This window comes from Podarcis raffonei, chromosome 15 (assembly GCF_027172205.1).
Source record: "Podarcis raffonei isolate rPodRaf1 chromosome 15, rPodRaf1.pri, whole genome shotgun sequence".
In the NCBI taxonomy this organism is placed as follows: Eukaryota; Metazoa; Chordata; class Lepidosauria; order Squamata; family Lacertidae; genus Podarcis; species Podarcis raffonei.
The window spans coordinates 15,998,721-16,015,540 of record NC_070616.1 but is presented as its reverse complement, the minus strand read 5'-3'; the positions used below and the strand labels follow the sequence as shown (position 1 = coordinate 16,015,540).

General features: G+C 50.7%; 2 protein-coding genes across 3 annotated transcripts; one reads left to right on the top strand and one right to left on the bottom strand.

The window, feature by feature from the left end:
• Positions 1 to 1,280: 1,280 nt before the first annotated feature.
• Positions 1,281 to 8,159, bottom strand: NSUN5 (NOP2/Sun RNA methyltransferase 5). The gene is made up of 10 exons (XM_053367164.1): positions 7,999 to 8,159; positions 6,675 to 6,797; positions 6,394 to 6,571; positions 5,843 to 5,951; positions 5,384 to 5,522; positions 4,742 to 4,857; positions 4,036 to 4,214; positions 3,122 to 3,329; positions 2,233 to 2,385; positions 1,281 to 1,488 (listed from the first exon to the last, which is right to left on the bottom strand). Exons 1-10 carry the CDS (start codon positions 8,128 to 8,130, stop codon positions 1,392 to 1,394), a joined length of 1,434 nt encoding a protein of 477 aa, XP_053223139.1. The 5' UTR covers positions 8,131 to 8,159; the 3' UTR covers positions 1,281 to 1,391.
• An 857-nt stretch (positions 8,160 to 9,016) lies between these two features.
• TRIM50 (tripartite motif containing 50) lies at positions 9,017 to 15,567 on the top strand. 2 transcript variants are annotated; one of them, XM_053367152.1, is made up of 7 exons: positions 9,017 to 9,682; positions 10,328 to 10,856; positions 12,443 to 12,538; positions 12,993 to 13,223; positions 13,517 to 13,539; positions 14,051 to 14,175; positions 14,741 to 15,567. In XM_053367152.1, exons 2-7 carry the CDS (start codon positions 10,452 to 10,454, stop codon positions 15,343 to 15,345), a joined length of 1,485 nt encoding a protein of 494 aa, XP_053223127.1. In that variant the 5' UTR covers positions 9,017 to 9,682; positions 10,328 to 10,451; the 3' UTR covers positions 15,346 to 15,567. The 2 variants fall into 2 exon arrangements, with proteins under 2 accessions (XP_053223127.1, XP_053223126.1); XM_053367151.1 differs by having other exon boundaries at positions 9,017 to 10,856.
• The last annotated feature ends 1,253 nt before the right edge of the window (positions 15,568 to 16,820 follow it).

Here is a 16,820-nt window from a genome sequence, read left to right as displayed (position 1 = left end):
GCTAAATTGCCTTTGAATTCCTTCAAGCTTGGTTCATAGAAGTGTGTGAAAGTGCAAAGCTGTTCATTAGGAAATTAGCTGGGGTGGGGAGCTCTGAGGAGCGGAAGGTGGCTGGGCAGCAACAGTCTCAGGCTGGGAGCCCCTCGCCTGCCCCCCCCCGTCCCATTCCATGTTCTTGTTTTATAATGTGGATGTGGCTTTGTCTGTCCTGTAATGCTTGAGAGCTCTTGCACATTTAGAGGGTGCCTGGCATGGGGGGCGAGTGTTCTGTCTGGGCTATTGGAGAGGCAGTAGCCAAAAGCTTCCATCCAGCCCCTGGATGTGGGGTGGGGGGAGGTTTCTAAAAGAAGGAGGCTTCCACAGATCACTGCCTTGTGGATAAATGACATTGGCATGCTGGTAGTAAGCAGAGCAGTGCCTTGCTATGGGAATGGTGCTGTCTTTAAGAACCCCCTTTGTATCCCTCCCCCTCCCCAAAAGAAACCCAATTCTGTGAAGGTGGAGACAACAGGTGCTTCCTGAGCTCTCCCTTTACCTCAGTCACGTCTCTGCCCAGCCAGGTAGCCACCACATCCTGAGCTTGCTAAGGGAAACAGCTTGGGACCCTCCCCGCCACCCCAGGCTGCATCCTTTCCATTGATTGCGTGCAGAGTGCCAGCATCAACTGTGTGAGTGGGATGACGTCTGTGAGGATGGGGAGAATGATTGACTTTTTTTAAAAAAAGAAAACGTCGCAATGAAGACTTGGATCATTCCTGTTGAGGGTTTTAGCGTGAATGTGCAATTTCTTTTCCTTGCTTATGTTGATTTAAAATAAAACAAAACTGCTTGAGATGGAGAGTGTCTTTCTGTTTTAGCGGGAGGTATTTCCCAAAGGCAGCAGCAGCCAGCTCACCCCTGGGTTTTCCTGGATGATGGAGGAGGCCTGCCCACTTCAGATGGATCTGCATAGCACAAAATTATTTCCTTATTTATACTCCAGCAAAGGCAACACACATGTCATTCCCAAGCAGGTAATATAATAGGTCACTGATCTTGCTTAGCTTCAGTGAGGTTGGGTGTGTACCTGCAGACTGCATGTTCTGGGCAGACAGAAGTGGCAAAGACCAGTAGTTTCAAGACAGCTCCTTCCCAGAGTAGAATTAAACAGTGCGGGGTGGGTGCCTTTTAAGTTACAGCACCCACCACCCCAATAATGGCCAGTCCACTATCTTCATCTACCAACATCCTGCCATGATTCACAACACTGGAATAAATTGGAGAAGGGGGGAGAATAACACTTCTGTGCAAACTTTTATTCCAGAGCCTGCAAAGTTCTCTGGTGCCGACTTCCTATAGCAGAGTCTGTGTTGTCTTGTGATTGTCTTTACAAGTCAATCCTACAAGGCTTCTTAAGTCTCTGGTTTCTTCTTCCTCCTCTTTTTCTTAAGAGGAAGGCACGGGTCTGCACCTACTTCACTGACAGCCTGGGAGAACTCTTGTGGGGAGCTAGGGGCACAAAAATGGCAGGTGTTAGCAAAGGTACAAGCAGCCCTCTATCCCCAGCTCCTCTAAGCCTTCCCTCTTCCTGAAGCTCCATGGCTCTGGCTTGCAAGTCCCACCACCTCCTCTAGCCAGGTAAGCAAGAGGCATCACCAAGTTCCAGCCAAGCAGAAGGACTGAGTGGAGTGTGACCTTCGGAGGATCAAAAAGGCCTGGAGGGCTGTGTATGCCCTGCTTCACACAATTGGAAGAATCAGCATGGCTGATCAAAGCAACCTGCAAAGGCCTGCTTGGCCGCCTTCTGCTAGGCTACATGGACCTATTTTGCATGCTGCTTAAATAGGAACATGTAATTTAGTATAAAAGCAGGAGAACAGGGAGGGCTGTGTCTGTACACTAGAATCCTAAATCCTTTGGATTAGTGTTGTTTCCCCACAAAAAAATTATGTTGCTGTTTTCACTCTTATACAAAAAGCAGTAAATAACACCCCCCCAAGCACCAAATGCATATTTAATTACATTTAACTTAAGTCATTTCAGTTTTTTTAAAAAGGTACCCTAATTTTCCTATGTGATATAGAAAAGATCAGCCCACACAGCGTTTGCAGGAGGGTGTGGGGAAGCTCCAGGTAGCTTTGGAGGTTTGAAGCCAAAAATCCCACTGCGGCCCCTCTTGAGTGTTGTGCCTGGATCATGCCCCTCCAGTCCTTTCTCCAGCATAGTAGAAAGGGTAGCAAGTGCCCCACTCACCTGGGCCCGGAGGCTCCCACCGGCTGCCTCTCCAAGACCGCCACGAAGAAGCCGTTTGTCAGTGTTTCCTTTGGGGAAGCCCTCAGGAAGCACTTTGCCTTGGCGCAAGTGGCCAAGCCCCGCTGGGACCAGGAAGGCAGGACTTCCACCAGCCTGCAAGAAGGGGAAAGGCAAGACTGTGAGTGGCGAGCTCCCTTGTGGCCTCCCTTTGGCAGTGGAATGGAAGCAGCAGATAACACCCCACCCACTTTCAGTCTTGAGGAGGCACCTATCCTTAACTTCGTAACAAATACAGGCTTGGCTGCGTCCGGAGAGGACAGTGATGCAGCAGGAGTCACCAAATGATTCTGGATGGAAGAAGTACAGGTTCCTGAGGCAGGAAGCTAACTCTATCCTGGGTTTTGACGCTCGAGGTGTGTGTTTTTAGGACACACCTTATTTTTATGGTAAGTTTTGTTTTTAATATAGGCAGCAACCATTTTAGGCGCATCCAATATGTGCACGACCAGAAGTGACCCAAAAACATCACAAAAAGGGGTGATTGCAGGCTTTCTCAATGGTGTTTCAAATATACACAATTTCGCTTAAGCACGCAGTGCCTTGGAATGAACCCCCACGTAAATTGGGAGTTGCCTGTATTGTGTTTTAATGCTATAACCTGTGAAGGGAGTATGAATGATTAACTAACTAACTGGTGGCCCTTCTGGCCTCCTCTCCTTTATTGACCTTGCATCCTTATTCCTATGTCCGAATGTATTAGGTAAAGCCCTCCAGGACGGTGGCATAAGGCTGAACCGCCTTGGCCCCCAAGCCAGCTCTGTCAAACCTGCCTGTGTTTTGAGCCCTGCAGTCACCATTACCCTCTGCCCAACCCCCTCCTCTCCGGTACCTGAACTCCTTTTCCCATTGCTTCAGCACATCCAGCACCACATCCTCATTCTCCTCCTGGTGCACTGAGCAGGTAGAGTAGACCAGGCACTGGAGAGCAGGGAACTTCAGCGCATGAGCCAGCATCTTCCGCTGGAACCTGGACAGTGCCTGCAGGCGCTCAGGGAGGTTGGCATTCTCTTCCTCAGCTGGCACCCGGCTGACCATTCCTGGGAACAAAGGTACATGAGGCGGATCCAGCCTTCCCTAACCTAGTGCTATAGGCCACAACTGCTCCAAGGCTGCAGGGTTGGGCTCTGCAGGTTAGGTTGGTGGTAGCTGGAGCGCAGCTTCCAGGCTGGGATCTGCCTGATAGCAACTGGCCCCCAGTCCTGAGCACACCTAATGGACAGGCCCTGCCCCACAATAGGCAGCCTTTGCTATAGGGTTGGGCTGGAGCTCACAGTGCAGAAAACGTAGGAGTCCAGAGATTATTCAGCCCACCAGAGTCTCCATTATGGAAGTTTCCATAGAAAGCCTTTGGTATAAATTCATAAAGTGAACCCTGGTCAACTCCACCAGGCTTCACAAACTCTGGAGAGACCATCACTCACCCCATCAGGAAGCGGAAGGGCCAAAGGTATCCTTAGCTAGACTAAAAATAAATAAAAGCAAATGCACCATAATTCCCTGGCCAACATCCACCAATTTCTCTTCCTGGCTTAAGAGGGGCAGCAGATGATTGCTTGGGGCTCAGAAGCCACCTCTGTGGTACCAAGACCGAGTAGCCAAGCACTTAGGACCACCCCAGAGCAGTTACTGCCTCATTGATCTCTCAGCACACCCAGGGGCACATTTGCTTGCAGTTGTGCAAGGCTAAAGCTGGAGTTCCACAGGATGAGAATATCTGCTCCCCAAGACCCTCCTTCTGCTCACCTGAGCCGCTGCACGAGGGATCCAGGAGGATGTATCTCACAGAGCTGTACTTGGGATCAGCAGGGTCTGTGGCTAAGAAGTCTTGGTGTGCCAGCTGGTAGCAGGTGGCCCCCGCCCTCACCAGCATGGTGCTCATTGTGGCCAGGCGCTTGGCATCCAGGTCAAAGGCAAAGATCTGCCTGTGCATTGAGAGTATGAAAAGCGCCGTGAGTGTTCACGGTCAGAAAGTCAGAAAGAGAGAGAAACCCAGGAGAAACACAGCAAGCATGTCAGGGAGGGCAGAGTCCTCTTCCAGAGAATTTGACACTCCTCACCCCCACCCTGCAAACCCCAGCCCAGTCTCCCCCTCCCATTGACTGAGCTTAGCCAATCATAACTCTCACTATGGCCAGCAGGACCCACCCCTGTCAAACTGGATGAAGCAGAGCCTATTCTCTCTACTGCTCCAGGTCCTCTAAGTGGCACCATTGGCCATAAAAGGCAAGGCAAACCCTGGGAGCTAGAAGGTTAGTGGGGAGAGGCGACACAGGCACACAGGACTTACTGCCTCTCTCGAAACTCACTAAGGTCTAAGCCTAGAGTGAGATGGGGCAGTGTAGCCTTAGGGCTACAGGGTGCATCTCTCCCCCCAAGTGCCAATTGCCCCAGCTGGCTCCCCAGAGATCCCTCTTACCACTGAGGACCTACTTGGCTTCCCTGTACTTACCCCTTGTTCTTCAGGATAGCAGCAAGCTGACTGGTTTTGTTGCCGGGGGCAGCACAAGCATCGATGATGTGGGACCCCGGCAGGGGGTTCAAGAGGAAAGCAGGCAGGCAGCTGGCCTACAAGACGAGCCAAGTCAAAGCGGAACTTGAGACCTGCCTCTTCCAAACACTCCCTGGCCTCAGCAGGGGGTTCTCAGCACCCCACAAGCACATGTTAGCCCTGGCAGCCTATTCCCACCCACACCTAGGGAGACAAGCAGGCAGACCAAACAGCACCCAAAAGCTGGTGTCTCCTTTGTAGACAAAAGCCAGTAAGGGTACATTTACATTCTTGTCTTTTAAAGGCCACATCTGTCTCAAAGACGAGCATTCGCTGCATTGCATTCACCAGATTTCAGAAGCCCCACTAATGGGGTGAAAACAGAGTCAGCAACCAACATTTTTGTGATCTGATTTGGTATAAGGCAGAGCCCAATGTCCATGGAAACACAAGTCCTGAAGGAACCCTGAAGCCACAGTTAGAAGAAAGCAGAAGTCTGTTTCAGGAACCCAGCACTTCCAGGGGCAACAGGTAGGAGGTTGCTGGGGCAAAAATGACCCTCCCCCACTTTCCTGTGCCACAGCTGGAGAACGCCACCCTTACCTTGTCCTGAAGAATTATGTGCCCAGCTGCATACAGCTGGTTCTCATGGAGGTCTGTCTGTGGAGCAAAGATGAGCAGCTCGGGAAGGTGGGGATCCAGCAGGAATTTCTTCCCAGACAAGGAGCTCACATCCTCCAAGCTGAAGGGAAATACAATGGGATGTGGAATTAAGCTTCATTCCACATCCCCAACACCCACACAGCCCAGAGCCAGCTAGCTGTGCCCTCCCAAGGCAGGGAATCCATGCCAGAGAGAATCTGCCCACTAATGGAAAAAGCTCTTCCCCCTCCTCCAATTGGAAGGCTTTCAACTATCTGGAAGAGATCTGAGTAGGAACAGCAAGCAAATCTAGCCACGGTTTTGAGCCCATTGCTGGCTAGCAGGTGGACACCCTGAAAGTACCAGCCTCTCCCAAGATCACGCAGGGTCTGAGCAGGAGGGCAGGAATGTCAAGCTCACCTGGCTGCTTTACCCAGGTAAGAGTAGCCATGGCGCTTGAAGTAGTCAACAACGTCACTCACACACGTCTTTAAGGTGTTCACTCGGACGTATCGCGGCACTCGAGGGGCTGGAAACAAACAAGGAACTTGGGATACTGAGTTCTCAAACTGAGATGCTGGTCTTCCTTCATGAAGATTCCCACCCCCTTCCGCCCCTGTAGCCAGTCTTGAGGTGTAGAGACAGCAGTGATTCTGCAGTCTAAAAATTATCCTAAGTAAATAAAACTTGATAGACCAGGAGCCTCATTTTGCACCACCAGGATATGCACTTATCCAGGCTGCAGAGCTGCTCACTCTCAACGCCTGCTTCCCTGTCTCTCTGCCCCACTTCAAAGCACCTTTCCCTGGGAGTCAGCCCAAGTTAGAGCCTGTGCATTTTCTCCCAAGAACAGCATTATATTTGGGGATATTCTGGAGAATATGCATTTTGGCAACCATGAAATATTAAGATAGGTTCTTCCAGTGCAGTAGCCTAGATATTGGCAAGGCACCTCACGTCCAGCCACCTACCTTGGCCAGCCCCTCCTGCCGCCATCGGTGGCAGCAGATCTTCATTGCGGCTCACTTTCTTCTGGACTTTCAAGCGGGCAAGTTCGGCCTGCAGACGGGCACGATGCTTCAGCACCAGGACCTTGCCATGCCCGCCACCACGCAGGCCCTTGCCAAAGAGCAAGTCATACACCAACACCTGAAAAGGAAGGAGAGGGGCACCAGTGGGCGACAGCACGGGGCACTTATTCTGGGCATGGGGGAACCAAGGGGCTGTGACTGCAACCGCCCCTCATACTCACCTTTGCCAGGTGCGGCTGCAGCTTCTTCTCAGCACGAAGCAAGCCAGCAGCCTCCAATATAGAATCCAGCACAGGAGAATAGCGAAGGGTCTCTGAAACGAGGGCGCAGAGCAGCTGGGGATTCTGGAAGAGGGGCAGGGATCATTGTCGCGAATGGAGCAAAGACTATCCGTGTTTTACAGCTAAGTGGGCACTTTACTCCAACCTCCCCCATGCTGTTGCTTCCAAGTTGCTTTGGACTACACCTCCCATCAGCCCCATGGCCATCCTTAGTCCCTGCTGGCTGGTACTGATGGAAAACAAAGTCCAAAACACTTGAAAGGTGCCAACTTGGGGGGGGGCTGCTTTACTTGCTGCTATGACCACTTTGAGCACTTGATTTAGGTAACAAGCCCTGGGGGACAGGGAATTCTATTTTAAAGTTTGGAAGGACCCCCCACACTGCACACACCTGAAATAATAATTTGATGGACAGCTGGGCTCTGCACTTTACCCCCAGAAACCCATGGCGCCTTCTGTAGTTGTTGGACTAGAGCTGCCATCATCCCTTGCCACTGGATGCACAGGCTGCAGGGGCTGATGGGAATTGGGAGTCCAGCAACATCGGGAAGGTCTCAGGTGCCCCCCCCCCTTAACAGCTTAGCCCAGCTTCAGCTTCTGCTGATCCCTCTCTTTTTCTATAATGGCTATGAGTTCAAACTATAAAATGCCTGCAGCTCATCTTTTTCTTATTTTATTGTTTTAATTCAAGGTGCCATTTGCCTTTTTTAAAACTAGCCGCTGTGTATCTGTGCAACTCACCTGAGCATTTAAAAAGACTGCCAGAAAAACCCTGGGGAGTCACTGCTGCCAGTGCAGAGTAGACAGTACTGTGTTAGGTGCATCAATGAACACCTGGATAGCTGAGCTAGTGGAGCATAGGATTCTTAATCTCAGGGTTGTGGGACTCTTATGGTCTCTTCTAACTCCAGGAATGGCCTGGCTTGGTATAACAAAGTGGCTTTATATCCTCCTATAAAATACACCTGTTGGATCAGAGCAAAGCGGGTCCATTCCCCTGCCCCATCAGGCTGCTTCCCCACAGTGGCCAATCTGATGTAGGACCTGAGGATGACGCCCCCTTCTCTGACGTCATCCACTCGCTATTGACATCCCAAGATAAGACAGCCCCCGCAGGTGGCGATTCCATTTCCACCATCGCAGTCGGCAGCAGCCTCCGACCCTGCCATAAATCTGTCTGACACCGTTTTGTAGAGGCCCCTCCTTTCGCCAAGCTTGCCACTCCAATTTATGCAAATACATGCAAATGTTTATTTCTACTCGCCTGGAATCGGCTCCCGTAGACCAGGGTCTTGAGGGCACCCTCCCGGCGCTCCAGTCCGGCCAGGACCGAGGCAGCCGCGCTGTACAAGCCGGGCCCCACGGCGGAGCCACTCTTCCGCCCGCGTTCCCGCATGGCGCCAAGCTCTGAACGCGCATGCGCCGGGAAAGGGAGCCGCGCATGCTCGCGGATGGGTTAGCGGAGATCTCGTAGAGCTGCGAATGTTAGACGTTCGTTGCTCGTCGAGTTTCCGGGTTCGATGTGGCATTCTTCACAGCCGCCAGTGCTTCCCAAAAAAAATCCTCGGAGAGAAATCAAAGGCTTCGGCAGCACGCCGGCTTCAAGCTCCACATCCCAATGCAAAACGATACGCAGTGTAACGCAATGGCACGTGTCTACTTGGAATAACGGGGCTCCATTGAGTTCAGTGGCTCTTACTCCCAGGGAAGTATGTGTAGGGCTGCAGCCTGAAAAGACTTGTACTGTATACCGCTTTCAGCCTCAAAAGGCTCAATAAGTGGCTCAATTATATAATCAGATTTCTTACTTGTGCCCCCGCCTTTACCATCAGGCTGCACATAGTTATAAGACAGAACCATAAAGCATGAAAAGTGCAAAACCGATTATAAACAGTTCTATAGGTAGAACAATTGAGAACAATTCTGTGTATGAAAACTATTCCAACGGTGACCAAAAAAGTCTCAAATAAAACCAGGCACAGGACTTGAAATTGCCCGCTGCCTTCCTAGGGAAGCAGGATGATCCAGGCAAAGTTGCAGCAGGCTGCCCCTCCCAAACAAGATTTTGGGGTTGAGCAACTGGAAGTCCCCCAGGCCCCTGCAGGAAGGAACTTGTCCCTTGGTGGGAATTGCTGACAGAGAGCAGCTCTCCTTAAGGTCCTCTGACCCCACTGCACACACATCTGTCAAAGGCAGAGCCAGTCCTGGCACAAGGCCCTCTTTCTAAGGGTCAGCACAACCAGGACCCTCAGCAGATAGCTGAGATTAAACTCTTTTTACCCAGGAGAGACAGAGACAGAGACCTAGCTAGCTCCCACCAAACAGGGACCAGCCTAACACCTCTTGCTCCCCCTCCCATTACTCCCTCATTTTCTTTTTGCAGTTTGGGTGGCCATCAAGGAAACTTGGGGTTCACTGAACCCCGAGAGGCCAGCAAGGCTGCTTTTGTACAACTTTATTTCTCTTCTCAGGAACATCAGCATTGGAGACTTCAAGTCTACCCTGCAACAATAAGGGTGGAAAAAAGTAATGTCTGAGCCAGAAGTCTTATCTGTTGCCAGTTAGCGGGTAACCGTAAAGAAGTCTTTGGCACCTGATGGACAAATAAATGAGTGCCAGGCGTGGCCAGGCCAGGGTGTGTGGGGAGGAGAGCAAACGTTTTGCAAGGTGAACATTCAAGGTAAATGTGCAGACGCATGAATGTGTGGGTGTGCTGCTGACCTCTGATGTTCACAGTAACTGACTGGTGCGGCTCGCAGTTCCCGCTTGGGAGACACATGGATTGATTTGAGGGGAGAGAAGTAGTTGACTCTTTGCGGACAGGAGCATTTCCCCAAAAGGAAGGGTCTCTGAATCCCAAGCATTGGTGTTTTCTAAGCCCTGTGATTACAGGTGAAGGGCAAGTGAGCCAGGAAGGTGAAAAGCAAAAGGCAACTGAGCTGTGGAAGGTAAGGATGCTCTCCTTGGTCCACACAGGTTGGCAGCAATGGCTTGCCAGGGCTTCAGATGGGGCTGCTCCTTGTCCTACCTGGAGATGCCAATGGGGATTGAATCAGGGACAGGTACTCTGCCACTGAGCAAAGGTCCTTCCCCAAGGTTGATGGGAGTCATCAGAAACCCACCAACTCTGGAGGTCCACCACGGGTTCACCATCTCTGCACTTAAGGGGGTTACGATTCTGCTGTCACTCTTGCTTCCTCAACATCTTTTAACTGTCCCTCTTCTACCACTGAAGGAAACACACACTATTCCCCTCTCAGCTCTGTAATGCCCTTCCCAAGCAAATTTGTTGCATCTCCTTAAAAGAGTCAGAGAGCCCTGAAGCATTGCTGCCTGAAGGCTGGTGCCCCTGGGACTGCAGAGCACTTCTGATGTCTTTGAGCAAAGGAGACAGGTGCTGATCTCCTGGTAAGTATGGAAAGACAGTTACCTGGACGCTGACCTTCCTTCCTCCCTGTTTTCATGACTCAGGAGCAAATACATTTTCCCCAGTCCCAGCCTTGTTATTTTGCTTTTCGTGTGCTCACTCTTACTTCTCCCTAAGATTGCATTGCTTCTTTACTTGTCATCTTATCGGTTCTTGTTCATTGCAGGAGGTCTGTTAATCAGGAGGAACAAGAATTGCTCTCATTTCCCCTTGCCCCCCACAACTGGAGTTTCCCACGACAGGGTGCTGGGCTTCCAGGACTAGGTTAAGAAAAGAAACTGGTGGGCAAAATGGCCAGGAAGATGAGCATCGACCAGCTGGAAGACCAGCTGCTCTGCCCCATTTGCCTGGAAGTCTTCAAAGAGCCCCTGATGCTCCAGTGTGGGCATTCCTACTGCAAGATCTGCGTGGTCGCGCTTTCAGTTGACCTGGAGAGCCAGTTCCTTTGCCCAGTGTGCCGGAAGGCTGTGGACTGCAGCAGTTCCCCACCCAACGTCAACCTGGCTCGTATCATTGAGGCGCTGCATGCTGCAGGCAGCTCAGATCCCAACGAAGAGTCCTGCCCTAATCACCACAACCCCCTCAGCCTCTTCTGTGAGCAAGACCAGGAGGTGATCTGTGGTCTCTGTGGCACCATCGGCACCCATCAGCACCATAAGGTCACCCCCATCTCGACCATCTACAGCCGGATGAAGGTAAGTGCTTGGATGGTGTGGGGGGAGTGACGTGGGGGGCTTAGGCAGAAGGTGGATCCCGAACAGATTCCTGGTGGACCACCAAATGCCTGCTGGTTGCCAATTTAGGTGGACCTTGGTCTGATTGAGCAAGGCAGCTTTCAGTGTCTTAATTTTTTATTTAAAAAAAAGGGGGAAGGGCTGTAGTTCAGTGGTGGAGCATCTACATTCCTTGGTGAAAGGTAGCTCCATATCTTCTCTGGTGTAATATGGGGAAGGGCCATAGTGTCCCTGCCTTGCATGCTGAAGGTTTCAGCAACATGGCTATTTGTTTGGGGGTCTAGAGCAGCCTCTCCCAGCCTGGTGCTTCGTGATGTGCTTTGGGCGCAGGTGTGTTCTGAAAAGGGGGTGTGGGGGATCACGTGTAGATCAGGTGCCTGTGATCAAGGGCAGCTAGAGGAAGCAATGAGCCACAAGGTTTGCCTTGAGGCAAACAAAGAGCCTTGGAAATGGGAATGGAAAAGCAAAGCAAGGCTGTCCCCGCTCCTTTGAATGTGCCTGTTACTAGGTAGGACAGAGATAAGCCAGAAGTGGTCAAATCTTTCCTGCCCACAAATGGGTGTGTCTGATTCTCAGTGGAGCCAGACTCTGGTGCTAGCATATGCCTATGCTAGCAACGAGCTTGTGAATTGAAAGCCCTGACCTTGACCCCTGGCCTGACTCCACTTCCCAGATATCTGAACAGGTCGTGTGTGTGTGTGTGTGTGTGTGTGTGTGTGTGTGTGTGTGTGTGTGTAAAGCCTCTTCCCTGCCTGAGGAGACCCCCAAGAGCTTCTTTTGCCAAAGAAGGCGATTCTGGCCTAGGTAGATCAAAGCAGAAGGCAACTTACGTGTATTCTTTCCATATCTGAGTTTCTCTTTCCCTGGTACCTGGGGTGGGGGCTCCAGATGGTTGTAAGGGATGTATGGCCTAGAATCCCATCTTAAACAGAGACATAGGAGGCGGCATTATTCTGAGACTCAGAGCATTGGTCTAAGTTTAGTATTGCCCACCCCAGGGCTGGGAGGTTTTTTCAGTCTTCTAGGCAACCTTCTGAGGGGGCCAGGTGCTAGGTTGGTGGGTGGGGCAAGAGGCAAAAGTGGGCCGGGCAATGAATGTAAAAGTTACCTTGGCACTGTAGCCATGTTTCTACACGCAGTCACATGCCCCTCTCTGTCCTCTGTCCATGAGCAAAAGGTGTTAGTCGAGTTCAAGGACATATTTTCAGCTAGGCAAAAACACTCAAGGTGCAAAGCAGAGCCAGGAAGTACATGGCCTAGGAAGAAGGGGTGGGGCTTGGGAAGAGTTCCAAGGCCCAGGTGAGGTTCCTCACTCCTGGCACACACTGACTGGCAGCAGCTCTCCAGGGTTTCAGTCAGGGAATCTCCCAGTCCTACTAGGAGATGTTGCCAGGGCTTGATCCAGAGACTTCTGCATGCAAAGCAGCTGTTTTGACCCCACTGACCTAGAACCGTTCCCCTTTACGTCAGCTGGACACTGTTGGAAACGTAACGGCAAGCTGGACTCCCCTTGGCCTGATCCACTAAAGCTGTTTCTGTTTCCTCAGGAGAAGCTCTCTGCATGGATGACGGAGGTGCAGAAGCAGAAGGGGAGCTTGGATGAGCATGTCAGCAGGCTGATGAACAACAAGACACGCATTGCGGTGCGTCCAGGGAATCAGACTATATGTTGGGTCCAGGGAGCTAACTGCGTTCAGCACTGGGAACTGAGTTGTGGAAGTTAACAACCAGTTTCCAAAATGTTCAGGTTTCATTTCAAAATTAGATTTAAAAAACAAAACAAAACCTTATATCTGAACCTTAACTCATACTACTGAATGATTTTAAATATAATTTGATACCTCCTATATCCAGCAGAATCTTCAGTGATGAATGTTAAAATGCAAACTTCTTAATCTTGGTGCCAAGGACACAGGGTCAAGCCAACTTGAAATGCAAGCTTTGCCACCAGCTTCTCCTACCAAAGAGCGCTGTGGCAGGCAGCCTCTTGGAAACAGCCCCAGAAGGCAGTTGCCAGAATTAAACCCATGCACACCTCAACTCAAATTAAGCCACGCCTCATTCTAGTGTTAGTTGTGTTTTTGAATTCCCCCTCAGAACGAGTCCGATGTCTTCAAATGGGTGGTCCGGAAGCAGTTCCAGGAACTGCACAGGTACATCGATGAGGAGAAGGCTAGGTTCCTGGGGCGGATTGAGAGGGAGGCAGGCCAACTTATCGCCTCCATCGAAGTCCAGGTGAATCAGACGGCAGACATCTTGCAGAAGCTGAAGGAGCTGGAGAATTCCCTGGAGAAACTCAACAACGAAGGCCAGTTGGATTTCATAAGGGTATGTCTGCCTGCCTGGTGCTGTCTGAGGCAGAAAATCCAAATGGCCAACAACACCTTCTCTCTACCACACACTGATTCACACAGGGGAAAGTTCAACTTGAGGGTTTGGGGGTATAGAGGAGGTGCCCAGAGGGCTATAGGAGCTGTGGGGTCCATAAAAGCAGGGGTGCTCCACAGCCCCAATTCAGTTTGCCCACATTTTCCACCCCTTTCCCTGTGTCCTGCCTGTTCTGTTATAGATGCTATAGCAGCAGAAGCTCACTAAAGCTTTCTTCATCTCTTGTTTTACAGAAATACAGATCTCTTCCCTCCAGGTATGTTGAAAGGGGAGGGGAAGAGAGAAAGAAAGTGTGTGTATGTGTGTGCCGTGGAGTCAGGCCATGCTCCATGATCTCTCAGGGGATCCATGGAATGGGCCCATGGTCAAAAAGCGGCAAGGGATCCGATGTATGTCGATCATAGTCTCCCCAACCTCCCCCCACCCCAAGATGCAAGACGTATTCATTATCTTCCTCCCAGAGCAATTATTTAATGCGGCTTTCACAAACCTGGTGCCCACCTGTTGCACTGAACTACAACTCCCAGCTGTGCTGTCTGGGGCTGAAGGGAATTGTAGTCCACAACCACTGAGCTATGCCCTCCTACTTTCCTGCAAATATGAGGGAGCCACTGCAGATCTTCAAGGTCAGAGTGCTTCCTCAGCAGCATCACTCCAACAATTAAATTGGGGCCAGGTAGTTGGGAAGCTGTAGCAGATGATTAAGACTCAAGTATTCATTTTGAGAAAATCATGATGAAAATCAATATGCTGCCCTGCTCCCCCAGGTCTGAGCTCCCCCGCCAGCATCTGGCTGATGGTATGTTCAGCGCAGTCTCCTTTAAGCCTGACTTCCACCAAGATGACATCAAGATGATGGTGTGGAAGAGACTACTACGCAAAGTCCTCCCAGGTACAGCTGCTGTTGGAGAGGCAGCCAACAGGCTCCTTAGGGGTCTTAAAGCAGCCTTCCTCAACCTGGTGCTCGCCAGGCTTTGTGGACAACAACTCCACAGAGCCATTGTATTGCATTTATAAACAGGTTTTTAAACAGCATTAAGCGGTGCACAATATTTCTGCACATATAATAAAAATGTAAGTGTCATCACACTGCAGTTCACTTGTCCACAGACAGGTGACACTGCAAACTAGAGTGTTACAACAAGCTGGGCTCTCAGAGCTGCTGGGCCATTGCAGCAGCATCAGAGGGTGAGGAGGACATAAATGAAGATGGAAGTGGGCAGTTGGGCAGCCCAGAGCAGAGCAGCTGGCAGGTGGTCCAAGTAAGCTGTGAAGGTTTGTTGAGTCTAACGGGAGGCGGTGGGTGGCTTTGGCAAGGTAAAAAGGGAGGAGGTAGCTTTAGTGAAGAGTAAAGGGATGGGTGGGTTCCTTGTCATTGTAAAATGAATTTTATTTACCTGTAAAAGGTGGATTGACCCCTGCTCAGGATCCCTCCTGATTTTCACCCCTTTTCTTAGCTCCAGAGATGCTGAAACTGGACCCAGTGAGTGCGCACCCCATCCTGGAGCTGTCCAAGGGAAACACCATGGTCCAGTGTGGGGTGTTCTTCCAGAGGCGAGGCAGCAACCCTGACCGCTTCGACTACAGCAACTGCATCCTGGGTAACAAGGGCTTCTCCTGGGGGAGGCACTACTGGGAGGTGATTGTGGGCCTCAAGAGCCACTGGCGTTTGGGCATCGTCAAAGCCACGGTCAGCCGCAAGGGCAAGCTGAACAAGAGCCCTGAGCATGGGGTGTGGCTAATCGGCCTGAAGGAGGGCAAGGTCTATGAGGCCTTCAACAACCCACGTGTGGTGCTGCCGCTCTCAGCCCGCCCCCAGCGCATCGGGGTCTACTTGCACTACGAGAAGGGTGAGCTGACCTTCTACAATGCAGACAGCCCTGACGAACTGGTACCAATTTACACCTTTCAAGCAGAGTTCCAGGGCAAGCTGTACCCCATCCTGGACATGTGTTGGCATGAACGGGGCACCAACACGTTGCCCATTGTCCTGCCTACGCCCACCATGCTGCAGGTCCAAGAAGATGATGGCCTCAATGCCCAGGAGCCCACCAAGTTGTAAGTGGGCAGTTCCTGCCTGCTGAGCTGCAGAGTGAGTGCCATGTTGCTGCAACTGCAGGGGAGAAAGGCACTAGCCACAGACTGCTCTGCTCCAAAGCATGGCAAGCTCGACTAGAGAAACCCTGATCAAGGTGTAACTGGATTTGTATTCTCACAGGGGAACAGTCCCCACATATACAAGGTGGGCTCCAGAGATTTGTTTGAGAACCTTTTGCCTTCAGCTCAGCTGGTTAATCAAGGAGCCAAGTTAAGCATCTCAAGAGCAAGTGAGAGAGACAGCCCAATACCTTTTGGTGCCTGCTTTGAAGAAACCCAGTGATCCCCCAAGGAGGAGAACTTCCTTTTTTCTAGATGGCATGGTCCATGGATCAGCTCAGTCATTCTTCCTGCTAACTGTCCTTGATGGCACTCTCAATCTGTTCAACCAACTCACCTTGCCTCTGGGCTGCCTCTAGGAAACATGCCAGTTAATTGATGCTTAAACTTCAAAGGCCCATTGCTTCCCTCTCTGCCTTTTAGTCTTCTTCACCAGGAAGTTTAAAGGCTAGATTTCATACAGCTTCCTGACACATTGCTACAGTCGTCCTGCATTTGCCAATGCCATGGGGCCACATTAAAAAGGGGGGGAAGATTAAAGGCTGAAACTGTCCTACCGATGTCTTTGAAAATGCTTTCCCATGACATCCCTTTGGTCTGCCGCAAATGCACTTTAGAGGTTGCACCAGAGCATTATGTTTAATCCATTTTAAGGCACACTTTGCCAACATTGTGCCTTCAAGATTACTTGGGCTAAAATGCCACAGCCAACTCAGCTCTATTATGCCAGTGTTGATGGGAGTACAGACATACTGGTCAGGACTGATGGCACTAGTTTGGGGAAGGCTGGTTATGGGTTGCTCTTAAGCAGGGGTGGAGAAGCTGTAGCCTTCCAGGTGTTTCCAAACCATAGCTCCCATCTTCTCCAGCCATTGGCCAGGCTTGCTGAGGCTGGTGGAAGCTGTAGTTCAGTAGCAATGGCAGCCCCATGGACAGCTTCCCTCTCTACCACTTCCTTGAGCACCTAAAAAGTGAGCTTTAGAAAGATTAAGAATTGACAGTCCCTACCTGCAGGCTGAAAGGAACACAAGGAAAGGAGCCTAGAAATGGAAGAGGACCATTGAAGCAGTGGTTCCATCCATCCATCCATCCAAGGAGCTTCAAGCAGCAAACATGAAGTTATCCAGATTTATTTTCCTCCTTTGTTTAGTAGACCCCCAAAAAGTTTACCCAAGGTGGCTGAATTGTCCAGTTGTTTTCATACTAGCTTTGCTTCCCATGCTTTTGTAACATGTTCGATCAAGGGCTTTTTAAAATTTTGTATGTACCTAATTCTGCAGCCTCTAGGCAGTGTAGAAGGAGTAAACAAATATTCCTGTTGCAATTAAAGACGATTGTGACGCAGCCACGGCGCAACCCGATATAGTAGCAGAATGGGAA

What these genes read in the sequence shown, in the direction of transcription:
- TRIM50 (XM_053367152.1), top strand. Translation starts at nt 10,452, where the DNA reads ATGGCCAGGAAGATGAGCATCGACCAGCTGGAAGACCAGCTGCTCTGC. An exon ending in ACAACAAGACACGCATTGCG is followed by an intron (nt 12,539 to 12,992) that starts GTGCGTCCAGGG and finishes ATTCCCCCTCAG; the next exon opens with AACGAGTCCGATGTCTTCAA. An exon ending in ACTACGCAAAGTCCTCCCAG is followed by an intron (nt 14,176 to 14,740) that starts GTACAGCTGCTG and finishes CCCTTTTCTTAG; the next exon opens with CTCCAGAGATGCTGAAACTG.
- NSUN5 (XM_053367164.1), bottom strand. Translation starts at nt 8,130, where the DNA reads ATGCGGGAACGCGGGCGGAAGAGTGGCTCCGCCGTGGGGCCCGGCTTG. An exon ending in TACCTGGGTAAAGCAGCCAG is followed by an intron (nt 5,523 to 5,842) that starts GTGAGCTTGACA and finishes ATTTCCCTTCAG; the next exon opens with CTTGGAGGATGTGAGCTCCT. An exon ending in ACATAATTCTTCAGGACAAG is followed by an intron (nt 4,858 to 5,383) that starts GTAAGGGTGGCG and finishes CTCGTCTTGTAG; the next exon opens with GCCAGCTGCCTGCCTGCTTT.